Genomic DNA, 22402 nt, shown 5'->3' with positions numbered 1-22402 from the left:
GATATTCTGTGCAGAGGCGGAAACTGAAGCAGAAGTGCCATGCTTTGCAGTTGAAGGAGGATGGCCTGGTGCTGCTAAGAAGTCATCGTCCAAGTTCAGCTGTTAACCGAACCATTTCCAAGTTGTTTTATTTGTGGACAGGACCGTTCATAGCTACCCAAGTGAAATTCAACACGGCAGTGTTATTGGACACAAAAACTCGTAAGGAAGTGTGCAAGGTAAATTTCGACAATCTGAAGATTTTTAATTGTTCTCCAGACATGAGGAAAATACTTTTAGAAGGTCGAATCCAAAATCTCCTAGACTGTGAGTGCTTCCACGAGTCGTCGTCGATTTTGTTTCTCAATGTCCTTCCCGGACGTATGAACAGTCTGCTGAAGTACATCATCCCGCCTGATAGATATGAATCTTGGAATAGAAGTAAGGAGATTAATGGAAGTTCATGTGATAATTTTTGTGCTGCTGTGACTATGATTTTTAGTGCATTTCGTTATGATGTAAAATGTTGTTCTTAATTGCATAATCAAGATAAATATATTCTGAACTTAGATGTTAACACGTAAGTCCTGAGTTTGTTAATTTACTGCAAATCTTAATGTTTTCCCGTGCCCTGGGAGGTGTCACGTGTATACCGATATACAGTCTCATGTTACTCATGCTCAATTTGTATTGAGATAAATCTATTCTTATGGATATTAATATGCTATAGTTGAACCTGGCACGACCGTGTCAATATGCAATCAAGAAACTGGTTGGAGGATATTGCTTATTCATACTAGTAAAATTTTATAAATGTACTTTATTTGTATGAGAAAAAATGGCCCATCCCCAGTGAAAAAAAATCTGGCAAAAATACCAACAAAACAAGTGTAAGGTAATTGTATAATTTTGGTTTTACAAGGTTAGGTCGAGTTGTTTCACATATACAGTGGAAGCCCGATTTTATTTTCTCCCGTATTACACATTCAACCTTGATGGTTCCAACATAGAATGTTAAAAAAAAAAATCCTCGATTTTACACTTTCCTGCATTTTAAGTTTTACCAGCTTGGTTCCCTCAAAAACATAAAATCTGGGTTCCACTGTATCAACACTTTTGTGACTACATTTCTTGGTGTACCCGTGTTTCCAGAAACGGTAATGAAGATCCCTTTCATGAAATGACTACTTGCTAGTGTGGATAACAAAGTGTACAGAATTTGTGATGTATGCTTACTACAGATACTTTTGGAGATACTTCCAAGAAACAATGCTTCATAGTAAACACACATCATTTGGAACAGAACTCAAGGATAATAAATAGCTGTCCCAAGAAAAGTGCGAAAGTTTATTTTATTCGTCCTAAATTAAAACAATGATTCTTCCTGAATTACAATGATTTTATACACTTAACAAACACAAAATTAACATCCACTGGGTTAATCTATCTTGCCTCCTGCATCTACTTTGAGGACCTTGAATACGCCAGAAACTTTGCCACAAGATTCGCTCTGCGAAGAACTGCTCAGGAGATCACTTCTGTCTAGGAGAAGGTCCAGCTCTTCTTTTGTGAATACTGAAATAAAAACCAAGTATTATTATCATCAATGGTTTTCTAGAATGAAAACACTAAATTCACAGCCTGAAAAGAAAGAAATACCTATAATTGCATTCAAAATAAGTACAATATATTTATTTTTATTTATTTATTTATTTATTTATGCTAAGTAGTCCAGTAATACACATACAAGGTGTAATACACGATGCTACATTTGTACTGGTTGTACCAGGTGAAAGTATATTTTGTAATTTCATCATCATTAGAGTATATCGTACAGCACAGTGATCAGAATGGGTATTAAGACATTGGTTAATTGGTCTTCAAACTGACAAGCGAAAAATTATTACTTGATTCAAGATGTGTGAAAAGTTTGTGCGAAGTTAATGCACAGATGTGGGTACCTATTTCTATCAACAAAATATTGCACACTAATAAAAATTGCAAAAATTTTGTGTACAATAATATACAAAATACTAACCATGTTAAACCATAAATAATGTCATTATCATTAAACATTTTGCAAACTATCATTTAAAAAAATGCCAAAATTCAGACACAAAGACTAAAAAAAAAGTTACAATTACATAGTATGTTTTATTTTTACTGAAAGAAAAGTTACTGAAATTATTAGTTTCATTAACACACTCAACAAACATCTTCATAGTAAGTTCCAATGTACAGAATCACAAACAGAAAAATGTACATTTACACATAATTTTTTATTTGCTTTAATTAAACTGTTCAAATATTTTACAGAGCTGTTTATCAGAAAAGCCTTTCTATAAAAAAATATATTTAGTGTGTCAATAAACATACAAGCAATTTAAAGCTTGTTTTTAAAAGAATCAAAAAATAATTTAAATAAAAGAAAATCAAAAATAAATATGACGATTTTTATCCACCCTGGTATAAATAAAATCTTAGAAAAGATCACATTCATTCACCAAGCACAAATATGAACTAATGAAACACTGAATTAAATAATGAACTAATTTCCATACCTGCTTTGTCAGCCCGAACCACTTTATCATGCTCTTTTGAATTGAGCAGCTCCAAAAGCTCTGGGAGAGGGACTCCAGCAACTGTGTGATGGAGATTACTTCTGCCTAGCTTGAATTTATCTGAAATAAAGAAATGATTCAATTTAGGAAAAATCTTGGCACTTATGATGCGAAATATTTGAAATTTACCAACGTTGTGAAAACTCGAATTGTACCCCCCCCCCCCCTTTTTCCAAGTGATTGTTTTTTGCATTTCTGGAATAAAAACTCAAACTTGCAAGAAATTTAAGACACTCACGGTGCAGAAAATATTGAGAAATAGCCACTCTTATACATGATCATTTTGAATTTCTTGACTGTTCGGGATTCTGAAAAGTTGGGAAATCATTTCTTGAAGTCAGGATGAGGATGGGAAATTTTCTTTCTGATCTTGGTACATTATTTTCAGGACCGCAAACAATTGTCAGTCTAGAATCAAATAAGGAACGAAACTTGAGTTCTGAACAATGCTGCAGAAATGTTTCTATGAGGGTTGGAGTGTTAGTCATGGCAACAATTTTTCTCTCCTCAAATTTAAGCGGTGGTACCACAACGTGACACCAGTGGTCATGCACTAGATGGCAGTGTCATGTGAGGTTATCGCATAGAGGGTGGTGGTCATTCACTGTTGAGCCAACCACCATAGAAAATGACATGACCTGGAATGAACAGCTTTCATATTTCAAAATAGCTGTTCTTCGGATGGAAAATGCCACAGGGAGTTGGTGGGAGCTGTGGAGAATAGTGTGCATCTCTTTTGTTCCTGTAAGTGTAGTTTTTAAATCAAATTTAGGATTATAGTCACAATTTTAAAACCAAATTGTATTTTTATATACCACTTTTCATCCGATTTTTCACCACTATAACACCGAAATTTTATTTTATATACTGCTTTTGAACACTAAATTGACTCAGTTTTTGCACTGAATTCTTGCTTTTTTATTTACCAAAAGTATGTGCCCCTACTGATGACACAATAGTCACATACAAGAAATTGGAAGAAATCAACCTATTAATGGAAAAACTGGACAGCATGCACCCCAGACTGAATTTCACTATACAACATGAAAAGCAGGGCAAGATCAACTTCCTAGACATCACCATCAGCCACAGACTCAAAAATTCATAACCTCTGTGTACAGAACACTGGATGCAGGCAACATATATATGCACTTTCCAACCATCCACTCAAGCAAAAGGATATGTGGTTGAATTTCTACCATAGAGCCTTCTCCTACTGTTCCAGAGAAGATCAAAGGGGCGAGATAGCAACCACCTATCACCGTCACTGAACTAGCTCTAAATCATGGATACAGAATCCCAACTCTCCACATGGTGGAGTAAAGCTGAATTCCAGGTCAGACAACCCACTCCCAACAATAAGAATTAATGCTTTGCCTTCCCCTACCATCCTACCACATCCAACCACCTTTCCTCCCATACAACATCCAAGTAGTGACAAGTCAAAATAGCTGGAAACTAAACAAAAACACAAACGATATTTCCTCTCTCACCTCAACTACCCAGATACCATATTTACGCGTGTATAATGCACGTGCGTGTATAATGCGCACCCTGGTTTTTGATGGGGAAAAGTGACAAAAAAATTTATCTCTTGTATAATGCGCAGTATAATCCACGTTCAAGAAATTGCTTTTTTAGTTGTAGGTCCTAAAGCTGTTGCTATGCCAATCAAGAGCTAGTGACATCTCACCTGTTGCTATGTGGACCAAGAGGAGTTGGTGACTCCACTGTGTTAAGAATCCCACAGCTTTCACTCTTTAACCACCGTATTTATTCTGTAATAGTATTTCACAGCGTAGAATGAAAGAGTGGCTAGATTTTGAATCTGACGAAATGTGAACGGCATTAAGATAAGACAAACTTAAGAATTAATTTGTGCTGTTGCAACTGAACAGTGGATGATGCATTATTGATGTCCTACGTTTCGGAGACTGAATCTCCGTCTTCTAGCGTGTGTAATTTGTTATTCCTGATAAATGACGTCATATTTCAGGTTTTGCATTCCAAACTTTTTAAAAGAAAAAAGTGTCAGTTCGAATCAAACTACAAAGTTGATACGCTCAAAAGGGGTTCAGAATGTCCACACCCTAGTAAAACCACTGCTCCAGGATTTTTCTTTCTTTTTTTCCCCCATTTCTATATTTTGATTTTCAATATATAATTGCATCAATGTAACCATATGCATTATTCTACATTAGCTTTCGAAATTCTGAGAATTATTTCCACTCTGTCTCCTCAACCGGGGCCTCCGAGATATTTATATACGGGCCTCACACCAGCTTCCGTGACGTCACAGGACTAGTCAACTATAGTCAATTTATAGCATTTAACAAAGAGCATTATAAGAGTATAATATTTATTTTCCTGACTGAATCGTCCTTTCTTATTCATTCAGAATGTTGCTTTCACATCAAGAACATTTCAAATGTTAGCTATACGGCATTACAAAATATGTGAATAATGTTGATAAAAGTAAAATCCAATCTTTACCGTTCTGTAAAATGTACTTTCATTTTTCAAATTACCAAGGGCAAAAAATACGATAGAGATAAAATTTGATCCTACATTGATACTTACTCTAAATTCGTAAAGAATTATCATCGTTAATATATAATTGCTATTGAATTGCTGTGGAATAAACACTTACGATTCAACTTATGCATGCAAGATAATTTTGTAAACGTTAGTTGAGGAAAGAGCTTGTAAGATTGGAATTTGGTATTAAATAAACTTTCCAACTTTGGAAACTGAATTCCCGTGTGTAACTTGAATATATTTTTAATTTTCTAGAAATCCGGTAAATATTTGGCTGCACAAGTTTGGCTGATTTGGTTGAAGGTTACGCTTACAATTTTTTTTAAATCATGTATAGTATTAAAAATTTTACATCAAGCAAAGAGAGAAAGTGTACACATACTAATGCAGCAAACGTACTAGCCTAACCTATTCGAAATACCTGGATGCTAATAACACTAACCTTAAATGATCTAACAGTAATTAAAGCCTTTGGAAATGGATTTACTATCACACAGAAAATGGGAATATTAATGCAAGCGACTTACTTTAATTAAGAAGTCAAAGCAAAAAGCAGGAGAACACAATAAATCTCATGACCTATCGTGAGAAGATTGTTAGAAGTAATTCATATTCTAAAATCCTTATAATTATACTGTATCCCTTTTCGGTAGACAAGCTAGATAGGGTAAAAATTAAGAGTCAAGTTGTTTATCAGGATACGGCGTAAGTTTTAGGAATATCAACGTTTATTTCATTCATCCCTAACAAGGACAATTTACTTGCAACTGTACCTGGACATGAATTGAAATCGTACCATGCTGACATATAAGTTCATATTTACATTTTCCCCTTGTACATGGGATATTTAAAACAGGTTGAGATAAAATCTTGCTCTCCTATTCTAATACAGAGTATAAATTTAAATAAAGCAAATACTAATATAGGGTGACCTGTAATTAGATGTATTCCCTGAAAGGGGTTAAAGTAGAGGTAATTTGCAATAAATTTGACCATATGATACCCCGTCCGAAAATTAGTAGTTTTCGAGATAATCGAATTTCTATTGTTTTGTTTTGTGTGTGTCTTGTGTAGTAGTTGTGCTGTCTAATGTGTTTGTGTTCGTCTTGTGTAGTAATTGTGCTGTCTAATGTGTTTGTGTTTGTCTTGTGTAGTAGTTCCTCCATTCATATTGGGGGTTAGGCGTAGAGCTGACAACTCTGCACTGTAAAAAAACAATGTCAAGAAACAGCAATATAAGGCCATGGATGTTCCCAAGGTAAAATATTCCGGAGGTAAAATAGTCCCCCTTTCGGATCTCCGGGTGGGGACTACTTTGGGAGGTCCCTGGACTAAGGATAAGATCTACGTTAGGAATAAGGATATTAAATTAGGCACCTGGAATGTTCTGAGCCTTTACCGGCCTGGTGCATTTCAGTGTACAGTTAATGAGATAGTTAAGTATAAATTAGATGTAGTAGCTGTCCAGGAAGTTAGGTGGCCAGGAGAAGGGAATTGTAAAACTAAAAATTATACTTTTTTCTATGGTGGTACTGAAAATCATAATTTTGGAACAGGCTTTTTCATAAATAATAGAATTATCTCGGCTCTTAAAACAGTAGAATTTATTAATGATAGGATATCATATGCAGTTTTACAGGGTAGGTGGTGTAAAATTATTTTAATAAACATACATGCACCAACGGAAGATAAAGATGATAATACTAAAGATGATTTTTATACAGAGTTAGAACAGGTCTTTGATAAATTTTCTCAGTATGATATGAAAATTCTGTTAGGTGACTGTAATGCACAGATTGGCAAAGAAGAGACATTTAAACCCACGATTGGTAAAGAAAGTCTTCATGAATTAAGTAATGATAATGGTATAAGATTGATTACTTTTGCAACCTCAAAGAATTTAATTGTGAAAAGTACCACTTTTATACATAAAGATATCCATAAATATACCTGGTCTTCTCCAGATGGTAAAACTCATAATCAGATAGATCATATTCTCATTGATAAGAGAAGGCATACTAGTATAATTGACGTTCGTACGCATAGAGGTGCTGACTGTGCCAGTGACCATTATTTAGTAATTGCTAAATTAAGAGAAAGACTCTCAGTGATAAATCATAAGCAACAAAATCTAAAAGTTCTAAAATTTGATACAGGAAATTTTACTGATGAAAGAATTAAGAAAGATTACCAAATTAAACTGTCAAACAGATTTGATGTTTTGCAGGATTTAAATGATGATGAAAATATAAATGAAACAGACGTAAATAAGAAATGGGAGCACATACGTAATGCAATAGAATCAGCAGCTAAAGAAAGTATAGGATACCATAAACCGAGAAAAAGTAAGCCATGGTTTGATAATGAATGTCATAATCTAATAGAAATAAGAAATCAGGCTAGACTTAGGTGGTTAAATAACTCTGATGATACAAATCTAAACAATTATAATAGAGTAAAGCGAGAAGTTAACCGCACGTTTAGAAGTAAAAAAAGAGATTACTTGAAAAGCAAAATTAACGCAATTGAAACAAACAGCAAAAATAAAAATATCAGAGATTTATATAAAGGTGTAAATGAGTTTAGAAAGGGGTGGCAACCTAAAGTAAACTTGATAAAAGATAAAGACGGTGATTTTCTAGCTGACCCAAGCGATATTCTAAATAGATGGAAGAACTACTTTAATGACCTTTTAAATGTCCATGTAGGAGATAAATCAGAAGTAAATGAAGTACACACAGCAGAACCTTTAGTTCCAGAACCTAACTTGACTGAAGTTAAGGATGCTATTAAAAGGCTAAAGAATAACAAAGCACCTGGCATTGATTTAATACCAGCTGAGTTAATTAAATATGGTGGAAATTCATTAATATGTCAAATTCATAAATTAATTTGTTTAATATGGAATAAAGAAGAAATACCTCAACAGTGGAAAGAATCCATAATCGTTCCTGTGTTTAAAAAAGGTGATAAAATGAACTGCAATAATTACCGTGGAATTTCTCTACTCTCAACAACATATAAAATATTAGCAAACATTCTTTTAACAAGACTAACCCCATATGCTAATGAAATTATAGGTGATTATCAATGTGGATTTAAACGTAACAGATCAACTACAGATCAAATTTTTCACATCAGACAGACACTTGAGAAAAAGTGGGAATATAATCAAAATGTCAATCAGCTATTCATTGATTTCAAAAAAGCATATGATTCAGTCAAAAGAGATAAATTATATAATATATTAGTAGAGTTTGGAATACCTAAGAAGCTTGTTAGTATGATAAAAATATGCACCAGTGAAACAGAAAGTAAAATTCGTGTGGGTATTAATATGTCTGACAAATTTACAATTCATGATGGGTTAAAACAAGGAGATGCATTATCTCCATTGCACTTTAATTTTGCCTTAGAATATGCTGTTAGGAAGGTAAAAGAAACTAAAGAAGGACTAAAATTAAATGGTGTGACTCAGTTGTTAGCATATGCAGATGATGTAGACTTACTGGGGGATGATGTGAATACAATAAAGAATAATGCTAAAATATTTTTCAAAACTGCTAAAGAGATAGGTTTGGAAGTTAACAAAGAGAAAACTAAATATATGCTTACAGGCCGAAACCAAGTGTTAGGTAATATTCAAAATCTAATTATTGATAACAACTCGTTTGAACCAGTTTCCAAATTCAAATACTTAGGAGTAATATTAACAAATGAAAATTATATTAAAGAGGAAATAAAAAGTAGGCTTAATTCAGGAAATGCATGTTACTTCTCTCTTCATAAACTTTTGTCTTCTCGTTTAATATCTAAGAAACTAAAAGTTAAAATATACAAAACAGTAATTTTGCCTGTAGTATTATATGGATGTGAAACTTGGTCCCTTACATTGAAAGAGGAACATAAATTGAGAGTATTTGAAAATAAGATCCTTAGGAAAATCTTTGGACCTAAAAGGGATGAGACAGGTGAGTGGAGAAGGTTACATAATTTAGAACTACATAATTTGTATTCATGTCCAGATATTATTAGAATAATTAAATCAAGAAGACTTAGGTGGGCAGGTCATGTGGCACGAATGGGAGAGGAAAGAGGAGTGTACAGGATTCTTGTTGGGAAACCTGATGGCAAGAGACCTGTAGGAAGGCCAAGACGAAGATGGAGGGACAACGTTGAGATGGACCTAAGGGAAATCGGTAGGGATGGAAAAGAGTATATAGAACTTACTCAAGATAGGGAAAGATGGAAGGCCTGTGTTGCTGCAGCCATGAACCTTTGGGTTTAAGAAGGCTAGGGAGTTAGTTAGTTAATAGTAGAAAGGAAGATGAAAATTACGTTATGGATTTGCAGTGCTCACGAAGTTATTTTCTGTTATTTCTTGCCCAACAAATACCGCTGATACATATCCCATCACATGGGAGGTGCATGCTCAAAGTCTGCCAGAACGGCACTGCATTTCTTGTGTCACAGAACATTATATTACATAGTAAAAAATCGTGGAAAATGGCCTTTAAACTTTTATGTGTGGTTTGCTCATTTTCTCTTTACTTTTTCTAAAAATAAACCTTCAAAATATATATTTTTTCCATGACTGACGTAACATTTATAAGAGGCCTATTCAGGATCGTCAAACTAGCAGTTAGCAGAACAAGATTTCTTTCATTAAAGCATTTACACACTCCATATATGTCACATTATTTGGCCAGTAATACATTTTAATTATTATTTTCTTTCTCCTTATCTTTTCTTTCATCCAAACTACCATAAAAATCAGAACGTTCCTTCATTTTGTGACGAGTTTATTTCAACTGCATTCACATTAATGTCACCATCTTGAATGGAATACTGTTGGCATATTCAGAAACTACAGAATTCACGCTTTACAACGATATATAACATATGGTTCCGTAAACATGAAAAAAATATTCCGTGCATAATACGCACCAAAGTTTTTGGGTCCAAAAATTTTGAAAAAAAAATGCACATCATACATGAGTAAATACGGTATCTATGATGCAGAGTGTGAGTGCAGATCTTCAGATCAATCAATGAGAGTATTCAACAGCATCTAACAAACGCAAAAGGCCAAACCACCACTGGACTTGCAAAACATATCAAACACAACAGCCATAAAATCGAAAAAGTACATGCCAAACCCAAAACGCACACACACTTATACACACTAAAAATCAAGAAAACAAATGCAATCATGCACTTCCAACCCGAACTGAACATTAATACAGTGGAACCCCAATTTTATGTTCCTGGATTTTACATTTTCCTGCATTATACATTCAGTTTTCATGGTCCCAACAAAGGAAAATGTTATAAAATTTTCACTGGTCACCTGAAAAAAGTAAAATCAAGGTTCCACTGTAGTAGACAAGCACACCATGCTTAGATTCTCCTACTGTGGCAATTAACAATATTGAATGGCAGATGACACGGGTGCAGGCAGATAGGCGACAACAGCGCACCTAATGACAATCGAGGAACAAAAAATAACAGATTCTTGCCAAGTAAAAACACAAAAAGTTCCAATGAAGATGACCACCGAAATTAATAGAACTAGAAACAGCTTCGCAGAAAGCGTGAGTACTAATTTCCTCTGCAATTATCTGCACCGCATCTCCCATTTCAAAAAGAACCAACTGGCAACAGTGATCGGATCGCGCGTGCTTAGATTTCTTCATGCCAAATGACAAAATGCTGCTCAAATTCATCGAGAATTGTGCGAAGTGTATGGTGACACTAATGAGTGAAGGAAAGGTGTCTAGTCCAAACAGCAATCAATGCAGTGGCGTCATTCAAATTCACCAAAGGCGAGAAAGTTCAAGCAAGCTCCATCTGCAAGAAAATTGATGGCAACTGTGTTCTGGGATCAACAGGGCATGCTTTTAGTGGATTTCCTGGAACCGGGGATAACAATCACATCACAAGCATACTGTGAAACATTTCCAATCTCAGACATGCCGTACAAAACCGATGATGTGGAATGTTGCGTTTAGAAATAGTGCTTCTCCATGACAATGCCAGACCTCACACTGCTGCTCTCACTGTTCAGAGGATTCAGAAGTTCGGATGGGAACTTTTTGATCACCCCCTGTATAATCCGGACCTTGCACCAAGTGACTTTCACCTGCATCTAAAAAAGTGGCTTTCTTCTCAACGATATGAAGAAACAGAGGTGTTGAAAATGACAACTCCCTGACGGCAAACTTTTATGCAGAGGGTATACGAAAGTGCTTGGAAAATAATGGTGACTATGTTGAAAAATGAAGTGGATATGTACATGTTTGTAACCAATAACACAATGTTGCTAAACATACTTTCTTGTTTCCTATAAAATATCGGCCCATTCTTTTGAAATGCACCTCGTATTAATAAAATTCGAGCTTCTAAAAACGCTTAAAGTACCGTATTTACTCATGTATAATGCGCACGTTTTCCCAAAATTTTTGCACCCAAAAACTTTAGTGCGTATTATGCACGGAATATTTTTTTTCATGTTTATGGAACCATATCATGTTATATATCGTTGTAAAGCTTGAATTCTATAGTTTCTGAATATGGCAACAGTATTCCATTCAAGATGGTGACATTAATGTGAATGTTCAAATAAACTCGTCACAAAATGAAGGAACGTTCTGATTTTTATGGTAGTTTGGATGAAAGAAAAGATAAGGAGAAAGAAAATAATAATTAAAATGTATTACTGGCCAAATAATGTGACATATATGGAGTGTGTAAATGCTTTAATGAAAGAAATCTTGTTCTGCTAACTGCTAGTTTGACGATCCTGAATAGGCCTCTTATAAATGTTACGTCAGTCATGGAAAAAATATATATTTTGAAGGTTTATTTTTAGAAAAAGTAAAGAGAAAATGAGCAAACCACACATAAAAGTTTAAAGGCCATTTTCCACGATTTTTTACTATGTAATATAATGTTCTGTGACACAAGAAATGCAGTGCCGTTCTGGCAGACTTTGAGCATGCACCTCCCATGTGATGGGATATGTATCAGCGGTATTTGTTGGGCAAGAAATAACAGAAAATAACTTCGTGAGCACTGCAAATCCATAACGTAATTTTCATCTTCCTTTCTACTATTACAGAATAAATAAGGTGGTTAAAGAGTGAAAGCTTTGGAATGCTTAACACAGTGGAGGGAGAGGGGGGGGAGGTGGCTTGGGTTGGTGACTTACTGTTTACAGTAAGTCACCAACTCCACTTGGTCCACATAGCGACAGGTGAGATGTCACTAGCTCTTGATTGGCATAGCAACAGCTTTACGACCTACATCTAAGAAAGGAATTTCTTGGACGTGGATTATACTGAGCATTATACACGAGATAAAATTTTTTGTCACTTTTCCCCTACAAAAACCAGGGTACGCATTATACATGCGTAAATACGGTACATCTTATCATAACACCATTATAACACCATTAAACCTTGTTTCCATGATTATGAAAAAATATAAATATGCTGATCAAGGCAGTAATTTATTTGCGTAAATACGGTACATCTTGAAGCTTTCCTGGAGACAAATGATGAAAAGATTCAGAGTAGAAGATAAGCATGACGTTAGCTCTCGAAAGTTTGGAATCCTTTCCACAACTCAACTGGTTGATAGGCCGAGAGAATCTTTTCATCAGAACGTGTATGGCTTTGTAAGTTGAGGGAGGTGGACAACTTTCTCTCCTTACCCCCCGTGCGCACACTTATGCTGTAGGCTAAACCAGAACATCTATTGCAGCAGGAAAGTAGCACAAACATAAATATTAAAAATCTGACATTTCAAGTAACATAGACAGTAAGTACATGCCTAAATTGGACTTCAGCTACTTAGTGAAATGATGGCATGTGGTATAAGTTATGCCTTACCTCCTAAAATGCTTCACAAACATCCAATTTATGGTAGGGATGGGACCGATTAATCGGTACTCTATCGGTATCGGCCGATATAGGCATATCGGTGTATCGGTTTATCGGTAAAATTACCGATTATTTTACCGATCCGATATATCGATAAATATCTTATAATTTAGTGCAAAATTCTGCCATTTTGTTGAAATTTTTATGGATAATCTCCATGCCCTTCGTTCTAAAAAAGTAAATGTCTAAATATTTAGCTTCTCTTGCACTGCAGTCACCTCAAAACACACATTTATTAAGGAGATCAATGAACATTTCAGGTTCTTCAAGGACGATTTCTAATTTTATATCGGATCGGTAGAATATCGGTTATCGGTAAATTTTATATCGGTACTTTATCGGTATCGGCGAAAATTTCATATCGGCCCATCCCTAATTTATGGCCATTTTTGGATTAAATATACGAGGGTTATTTTTTAAGTAAGATCAGTTTTATCGTAACGACCTTGCGACTAGCGACTACCACCTCTTTCGACATCTGAAGACCTTCCTGGGCTGTAAGCGCTTAGACACTGATGAAGTGAAAACGACAGTGAGTAACTGGCTATCATCACAGGCGGCAGAGTTCTATGAGGAGGGTATCCAAAAACTCGTAGTTCGTTACGATGAATGTTTAAACTGGCAAAGAAATTATGTAAAAAAAATAGAGAAGTGTATATAAATTCAGAAAATAAATGGTTTTTTGAAAAACATTTACTTACTTCGTTTTTATTGCAAATGGACCCTAATTAAAATATAACCCTCGTATCTTTACACCCCTTAAAAATGACCTTACATGCCCCACACCCCTCCAATAACAAAATCAGAACAAACCCCTGACTGCCTAGACAGGCAAGAAAACATATACAGTGGAACCCCAATTTTAAATTTTCCTGCATTGTACATTTACTTGCATTGATGGTCCCAATAAAGCAAAATGTTATAAAATTTACCTTGATTGTACATTTTCCAGTATTTTAAGTTTTATCAGCTTGGTGCTCTGAAAAATGTAAAATCAAGGTTCCATTGTATACAGTTGACACAGATGAATTGGTGCATCAGGGTGCTATTTTAGCTGGGCCTCACACATCGCATGCAAACAAGACACCTTTTTGGTCAAGCCTCACCCTTCGTGTTCTGACAATGTCTTCATTGTTAGGCATATTAGGTTTACTTATCTTAGCATAAATAATACATGCCCCGGTGAAGCCCAGAAAAATTACAGTGTATTTATGCTGAGAAAACTAAACCTAACAATGAAGGCATTCTGCACTTATGTCAGAACACGAATGTGTCTGGTTAGCGTATAATGAGCAAGACCCCTTTTAGCTTTGTTTACTAATTAACTGGATCGCAAAGAGAGCTTGGGATGACAAACACTGTGCACACAACAACTGCCACCAACAATTTCTGGAAACAGCAGCTCTAGTGGGCTTCGAACCTGTCAGGGATAACCATGTCGAATTCCTGTACCTTGGTGGATGACCATCTTCTCTAACTTCCTCTTCGCAGTCGCTCGCTCCACGATCCTCTCCTCTATGGTGTGGGATGTGACGAGGCGATACACCACAACAGGTCGAGTTTGTCCAATCCTGTGACACCTATCCTGAGCCTGCAGGTCTGCCTGTGGGTTCTGAAAGGAAGAAACCCAAATGATAAAATACGAATCCTCCAGAATGTGAGATATATTTGAATTTATTCAAAGCTAATCACCTATAAAATTACTGAAGGTAAAAAAGGTATTACCCAGTGGCACCAACATACATGGGTCTGTGGTGTTTGGGCCCACCAATAATTTGCCTACTGTTATATTTTATTTTAGAAATAAAGTTCCAACACTTAAGAAAACAAGGTGTTTCATAATTATTCATTTAAAGAATTCTCAACTTAATTACTAATTATAATCAAAATTCAAAATATTTCATAATTTCTTACTTTTCCAATACGATACTTTTCAGTGCCCTATATTATTTACACTATCCGTGGTCAAATCATTATTAGGAAAGTAAGGGAGAAAAGGACTTATAATGAGGATAAGGACTGATAAGACACTAAAGACTCTCAAAATAGGCAGGCAAAAAAGCATGAGAAAATATAAAATAGGCTATAAAAGTGATGAATATCAACAGATTTGAACTCAAAGCAATTAACTTCAAAACAGGCACTTATGACTAAAACTGGCAAAAATCACCCACTAAAATTCATGTAGTCCTTTCAGAAATGGCCTGAAATAGTTCAGCCACTCAAAAGTTTCGTAAAGTTGGCATCACTGGTATTGTCCATCAAATCATATAATATATTAGAAGTACAGCAATATGAAGATTGAATGTATGATGTGGCAAAATGTAAAACCGGGGCTTCATTTTACATGCAAATGAAAACTTTCCTGTATTGATATCATTTATGGCTATTAGCACAGGCCTAATTATAACTGTGCTTACGACTCAAAAAGCTAATTACTTTTACTGCTGAAAATACACATGCATACATACCCAATCCGAATCATATATGATGACTGTATCTGCAGCTGTGAGATTGATTCCTAAGCCACCAGCCCTTGTGCTTATCAAGAAAATGAAGTACGAAGGGTCCGAGTTGAAGATCTTTATATTCTCTTGCCTCTCCTCTATTCCGTAGCTGCCATCCAATCGAACGTACTTGTGACTCCGCATCAACAGGTATTCCTCAATGATGTCCAGAAGACTTGTCATTTGCGAAAAGAGAAGAACCTGCAATGAGATGAATGATTGTTACTCAGCACGATTACTTACATCACACTCCCAAATAATTCAATATATTGTCTGGTTTTCACAACAGATACACATCATATGATCAGGGGTGGAAACTAGTCAAGGGTTCAAAACTACTGACTTAACTAATGAAAGTAACAAACAAACCTGACCAATTTAATTACAGCTAAGCCATAAATTCGCACACCACACAACAGTGCAGCAAGTTCCAATGAGGACGGAATTAATAGACCAAAAACTAAAATAAAAACAGCTTCGCGGAAAAGTGAGTACATAAGTTTGAAGGTTCTGCTGGGCCTTTGGCCAACGTGAGGGCAGCCTTTTTCAAATTTCCTCTCCTTTCAATAAATTGCTGTGACATCCCAAAATCACATCTGCTTAGAATTCCTTCTAGAGTATTCATGTGAATCTCTGAGTGGTTTGCTATCACTCTTATCTAGATATTTGCAATAGTTTAATAGGCTTAAGCAATTAAACTGTTGCGAATATCTAGACAACAGTAACAGGAAATCTCACAAAGATTCACGTCAATACTCTAGAAGGAATTCTAAACATATGTACTTTTTCAGCTTTTGGAATATTATAGCAGAACCCCCAGTCATTGTAGGTTTCCATGACAGCATTCGTAGCTCCGCAATTTCCTCATGATGGTGGGTGGGCACCGGTCCCTTGCATTGGCTGAAATCTCATGGGAAAAGTTGTTACACTTCCATCCAAGAGACTCAAACCAACATGATTCCAGTAGCTTGAACCCATAGATTGTATGGCCACAGTGCGGGACACATCTATATATGTATATAAGTAGAAAAAGTAAAGAGAAATAAAATATCAAGACATGTTCCGGAGAAATTCAGTCACATGTTGCTCGTAGGAAAAACAATTTTATTTGTGCATTCTCTTTCCTTCTGCACCAAACAGTCTATGGCACTAAAAAACAGAAATTCAATGGGATCCCATGATTACAAGCCAACTACTACAATATCTAGGACATTATCACGACAGAGCTTTTTCACGTGTTAATATTTCCTCCCTCCCTCAAATCTGTAGCTTAAGTCATATTAAGGATGAATGATGAGGTGAAATTGATGAAATCCAGAATCATTAGTAGTGTGATATGAGTGGAACACTCAATATATTCCAGTACCAACATGGCAGAACATTTGCTAATGCCACATAAAAATTGTGGAAAAAAAATTCTCAGATATCACATTTGCAATACTTGGCGTAACGTTCAGTATGAAATTTATGGCTCATGTTTCACATTGTTACACTAAATCTCTCAAATGATCATATTATAATTTGTACCTACTTTGTGGCCCCTTTTCTTCAATGCTGGCAACAAAGCATCCAGAACACGCAGTTTCCCTGCCTTTTCTATCAGGGACTCGTCAATCAGAACTGAATCTGTTCTTGGGTCTTTGGGAAACTGAACCAGATATGGGTGGTTCACTATCTTCCGCAACTGCATTGTAACGTTCCTCATCTTCAGGTTTATGATGTATTCCTCCGGTTGCTGTTCTGTTCTCTTTTTTCTGAAAATGGTAAAAATCTCCCCTTAAAAGACATCACTTTGAATGAAAAGCAAGGAAGATTCTTATCACCTATGGTGCCGATTCCTGTTTGGATTATATGGTAAATGTACGAGGTGCATGCCAAAAAAAAGGGCTGATAATTTCTTAAGCGGGGTTGGCAACACTGATGAAGTTGAGCATGCGCAGGAGCATGCCCTAGTATTCTGTGCTTGCAACAGAGATAAAATCGTCAGAGTCGGGTTGCGTACGTGCGAGTAGCAGTAAGGTGAAATGGTTGCCGTAATACAAAATCCTGCCAAATTTCAAGTGAGATCTGTCATGATTTCTGAACGCCAAAGGACAGAATGCAGCTGACATCTATCGGGAATTGTGTGCCATTTATGGACCGACAGTGGTGAGTGAAGGGAAGGTCAGGCAATGGTGCAGAGTTTCGGGAAGGGCATTCAAATGTCCTTGGGTGATGACCTGGGGTATGCGAAAAGAGGTCATCCTAATCCTCCCAACTGCGGGCCAAAAAAATCACGTGCAGCTGTCCTTCTTTGCTCTTTGTGAGTGTCTGTCAGCATTTTTGGTACGCACCTCGCACACAGTTTGTGATAGATATCCCAGGTTGTCAGTCACAATTCGATGCACTGTTTTCACAGACACTTCTGGAAACTCTTTGGCAAGTTCAGATATTGTGAACCGGCGATTGGAACGAACTTTCTCGTTTACGCGTTCCACCAAATCGTCCGTCTGAACACTAGGCCTTCCGCTATGCTCATTGTCATGGACATTTGAACGCTCTTCCCGAAACTCGCAAGATATCAGCTACACTCTCAGGTGGCAGATTTTTACGCAGAGGGTATACGGAAGCTTGTGCCACGCTATCAGAAATGTCTGGAGGTAAATGATGACTACGTTGAAAAATAGCCAAGGTACGTACTTGTTTATCAATCACAATAAATTCATTTTATCATTTTCTTGTTTTTTAAAAAATATCGGCCCTTTCTTTGACATTACAACATACTGTCAGATTGAAAATTATGGATACTTGAGTTTGAAATGAAAACATCCTGTGCGAGGAAAGTTTAATTACATTATGTAACAAATACACACTATTTTGAAGTGGGGCATGCAGCTTATTTGAGGGCATGGTTATTATTTTCACACTATATTTTAAGTCTATGTTGCTTCTGCACAAACATGCAATACCTGACGTTTTCTTGTTGTTCTTCAGAAAGCTGGACCCACTTCTCCAAATTATCTCCTTCCTTTGAACTGAACAACTTCTTATAAAACCCCTGAGTTGCTGCACAAATCCTCTTCTGCCTTGGCTCATCAACATCCACTGGTTTCACTTCCTGCAACAGAAAGTAAACATATTTTTGGTCCACCTGTACATAGTGTACAATTGGGTGATAATGTTACTAACATGACATTTTGGTATACATGCAAAATAATATAACAGTTATTTTTAGTGGTTTTTATTGATTTTGATTTGATTTATTTTACTCTGCTTCTTGTACCACTTTTGGCTAATTTGCGAAGATGGGGATGAGTGATGGTATGATGAAATTGATGAATAGACATCACACACGTCCATACCCATGCCAGGATTCGAACCCAGGGCCCCTGGTGTCACAGCGCGATGTGCTAACCACTCTGCCACGGGGGCTGGCTTTTTATTGATTTTATCTGCGACGTTTTGTTCTGGTTTCCCAGAACTTTCTCAAGCTACACTAAGATATACATACAAAAACACAACCTCACATGACTCTAGTGTCTCGAAACCAGAACAAAACATTGCAGATAAAATCAATAAAAACCACTAAAAATAACTGTTGATTATTTTGCATGTACAAAAAGTGGTTATGCGAACCTTTAAGAACATTGATTTTGGTAAAGGTAAAAAAAGGTAAAGTGTTCCCCTGTGCATAGCACCACGCCATGAAGGCGTATAGGGGGTGTGGGGGTAACAACAGTTTTTTTTTTTTAAATTTGGCATTGATTCTCTCCAATATACAAAGAAAACTTCTTTGAAGAATTTTGTAATTGAAAACTGAAGATGTACTTTAACAAGATATTTAGACTTGCATTGATTATAAATGAAAATAATGTTTCAGACTTCATTGCAAATGGAGAATGGCCACATTACTTTATGTAAGGGCATGAGGGAAGAATTTCTGCTTGGCCATCCTCTCTGTGGCAGATGGAGCACTGTTGCCAACTTAGCTCTTTTTGAGCCAGGTCTGGTTCTTTCGTGCACTCGTTTGGCTGTGAACTGGGAAGCACACCTCCCTCCCCACTATCGTGCCATCACTGTCCAACTTTTGCCATAAGTATAAATTTTGCACATAATATTAATATATTTGCTGTGTTGCCCCACCACTTATTACCTCCGAAGCCACTTTTTTTTCTTCTGCGCCTTGGCTGACGTGAAGAGGACGTAATATTGTTATCCGAGAATACTTTATTTTCGACTTTGGCATAGAAAAATATATCAATGGAAAAAGGACAGACTGAAGTGGTAATTGACAGGAGGAAAAGTCGAAACTTACATTTGATTAGCCGTAACCTCAAGTTGATACCTCATAAGGAATACATGGATTTCTGAAAATTCTTATTCATCATATTTTTGCAAACATCGTATCTAGCTTAATAATCAAATTTAACACTTGCAACATGTGGAGAAGTTCATACTCTTTTCAACAGCAGCTATTTTCCTCAGTAACATTGTCCATTCTGACGATATTGAAAAGTCACTACATTGTAAAAAATAACAAACAAGCTTAATTTCTGGACTTTCTTGACCTGCATGTTGATTAATTGACATTCTTGACTGGTGAACACCCTGATGTAATTTCCCACGTAAGTTATACCTTTTTTGATTGTTATTGATTTGGTTTATTTTACTTCGAGTTTCTGCCACTTTTTGGCTAATTGCGAACATGGGGATGAGTGATGATATGATGAATGGGCACTCACAAACACCCAGGCCCAGACCAGAATTCGAACCTGGACCCCTGGCATTGTAGCGTGATGTGCCAACAACTTCACCACGGGGGCCACCACAACATTGGTGGTGATGCATCAAATTATCTAACTGGGGTGCACATTGCTTCTGCCCCCAAAACTTGAGGTTGAGGGTGGGGGCTTTCTTGAGTTAGAGCCGGAAGGGTAAAGCAACTTGCAGTGATGGCTTTTCATTTGGGGTTGCTTATTGTACAATACTACGGTATTGTTCTAATAAAAGTACCGGTAATACTGGTATAGTACATCTGTGAACCTCAAAAGCTGAAACAATATTTAAGGTGCACCGTACACTTGATGGCATCTTGGATTCAAATAAAAACAGGAATGGATTTTTTAAAAATAGTTGAGACAGATTGGATACATTAACCTCTACAGAACAAGCGGTTAAGCATGTTTACCACCTTCACGTGGCAGCAATTAACACACCATGTCTTCAAAACTGAAAATTATACTTCAGTTCTGTCTTTTTGTTCATTTGTATACATATGAGGGCATGACATCGAATCACAAAACAATATATTTATTGATACTATTTTTAACAAAGGCAATTTGAAATTTTAGAGGCACCCCCCCCAAAAAAAGAGACATTATGGGATTTAACTAATGAACGGGGCGGGGCATTACTCTTCAACCACTGCTTTTTGGTGATATATGCGTATTTTACTTTTACATGTAAAAATGAAAACAAAAAAACTTGTTCACAACGTGTGACAATTAGCGGTCCAGGAGGAGACGTACAATTTTCAAAATTAACCGAAAATTATGTTTTTCTAAAATTTTTAATATACAGCGTGTCCACAAAGTCCTGCTACCATTACAATGAAACTTAACTCCTTAACTATATGAGATAAAGACATGCGATTTTTTGCAACGTGTTCTACAGCTCTCAACGTTTTATTTACAATTACAACACTTCCACATGTGCCTCGTTAGTTGCCCTCAGGACATCGAGACGATATTCGATCTTTATCCATACACGCTGCCGCATAGCAGCATCAACCTGTTCGAGAACTTCTGCAATCCGTGTAATAATAATAATAATAAAATACCACTACTGATTAAAACTTTAAGAGCTGTAGAACACGTTGCAAAAAACCGCATGTCTTTTTCTCATATAGTTTAGGAGCTGTTACATTGTAATGGTAGCAGAACTTTGTGGACACGGTGTATTACTTTTTAAACAATTAAGGGATGGGTATTACTTATTCGCAAATAGTGGTCCTTTGTCAAGCTTCCCTGCAAATCTGGTCCATCCACCATTCATAGGGCCAACGTTAGAAGCAATTATCCGGATTTTTTCCCCTGTAAGATGCCAACACTGCCTTCCGTCAGCTACAGGTTAAAGGGATACTGGATGACACATTTGTAATAATAATAATAATAATAGAAGAAAGTCAACATAAAAAAGAGAGGATGACCAAAGATTACGTAGATTGACAAGCATGGAGAAAGTAACAGATTAGTGACCAAACGTATGAAATGAACTCACTTCTTCCAGTCCAAGAAGCTTCTGAACACTTCTATCCACTGTTGCCCTGTACAGCGTCTCCTGTAGGTCACTGAGAGGAGCATACACCAACACTTCCTTCTTCGGGGGAATCTGAAGATCTACGTCTGTCTTCACTCTTCTCAGCAAAAATGGAGTCAGGATCTGGAGAAAAAATAAACTAACATGAATGCAAACTTATCATTCATTCATTTACAAGTTTGGCTGAAAATGTATCAGGGACAGACTAAGATAAAATTACTGCAGAGACTGATAAAGTACTGACATAAAATTTACCAATACCGATATCCAATATTGTACTAATCTGATAAAACAATTGCAAATGTCTTTGATGTCCATAGGTGACAGCAGAGAATTACTTCTGAAAATCATACTATGGCATATGAACTATAGGGCATTCCAGCGTTATGTGTGTGACATTTTACACACAAAATTTAAGGTTCTAGACAAGAGAATGGATTAATATATTCATAATCAATTGATTTCATAAAATTAAGAAGTACTCTATAGTGTCTGCTAACAAATGAAAAAACTACAG

At 36.2% G+C, this 22402-nt stretch overlaps 1 protein-coding gene across 2 annotated transcripts in view; it reads right to left on the bottom strand.

The window, feature by feature from the left end:
- Positions 1–1312: 1312 nt before the first annotated feature.
- The window catches only part of LOC145989747 (lymphocyte-specific helicase-like), a 60547-nt gene continuing 39457 nt past the window's right edge, over positions 1313–22402 (bottom strand). For both annotated transcript variants that reach the window (XM_083125034.1, XM_083125033.1), the window contains exons 10-16: positions 21847–22008; positions 18537–18685; positions 17120–17342; positions 15553–15789; positions 14534–14693; positions 2541–2660; positions 1313–1554 (exon numbers count right to left, since the gene is read on the bottom strand). In XM_083125034.1, coding sequence (XP_082981160.1) covers positions 1418–1554; positions 2541–2660; positions 14534–14693; positions 15553–15789; positions 17120–17342; positions 18537–18685; positions 21847–22008 — 1188 coding nt within the window. In that variant the 3' untranslated portion in view covers positions 1313–1417. The remainder of the gene's footprint in view (positions 1555–2540; positions 2661–14533; positions 14694–15552; positions 15790–17119; positions 17343–18536; positions 18686–21846; positions 22009–22402) is intronic.

This window comes from Lepisma saccharinum, chromosome 7, assembly GCF_977018435.1.
Source record: "Lepisma saccharinum chromosome 7, izLepSacc3.1, whole genome shotgun sequence".
Taxonomy (NCBI): Eukaryota; Metazoa; Arthropoda; class Insecta; order Zygentoma; family Lepismatidae; genus Lepisma; species Lepisma saccharinum.
This window is presented reverse-complemented; position numbering and strand designations above follow the sequence as displayed.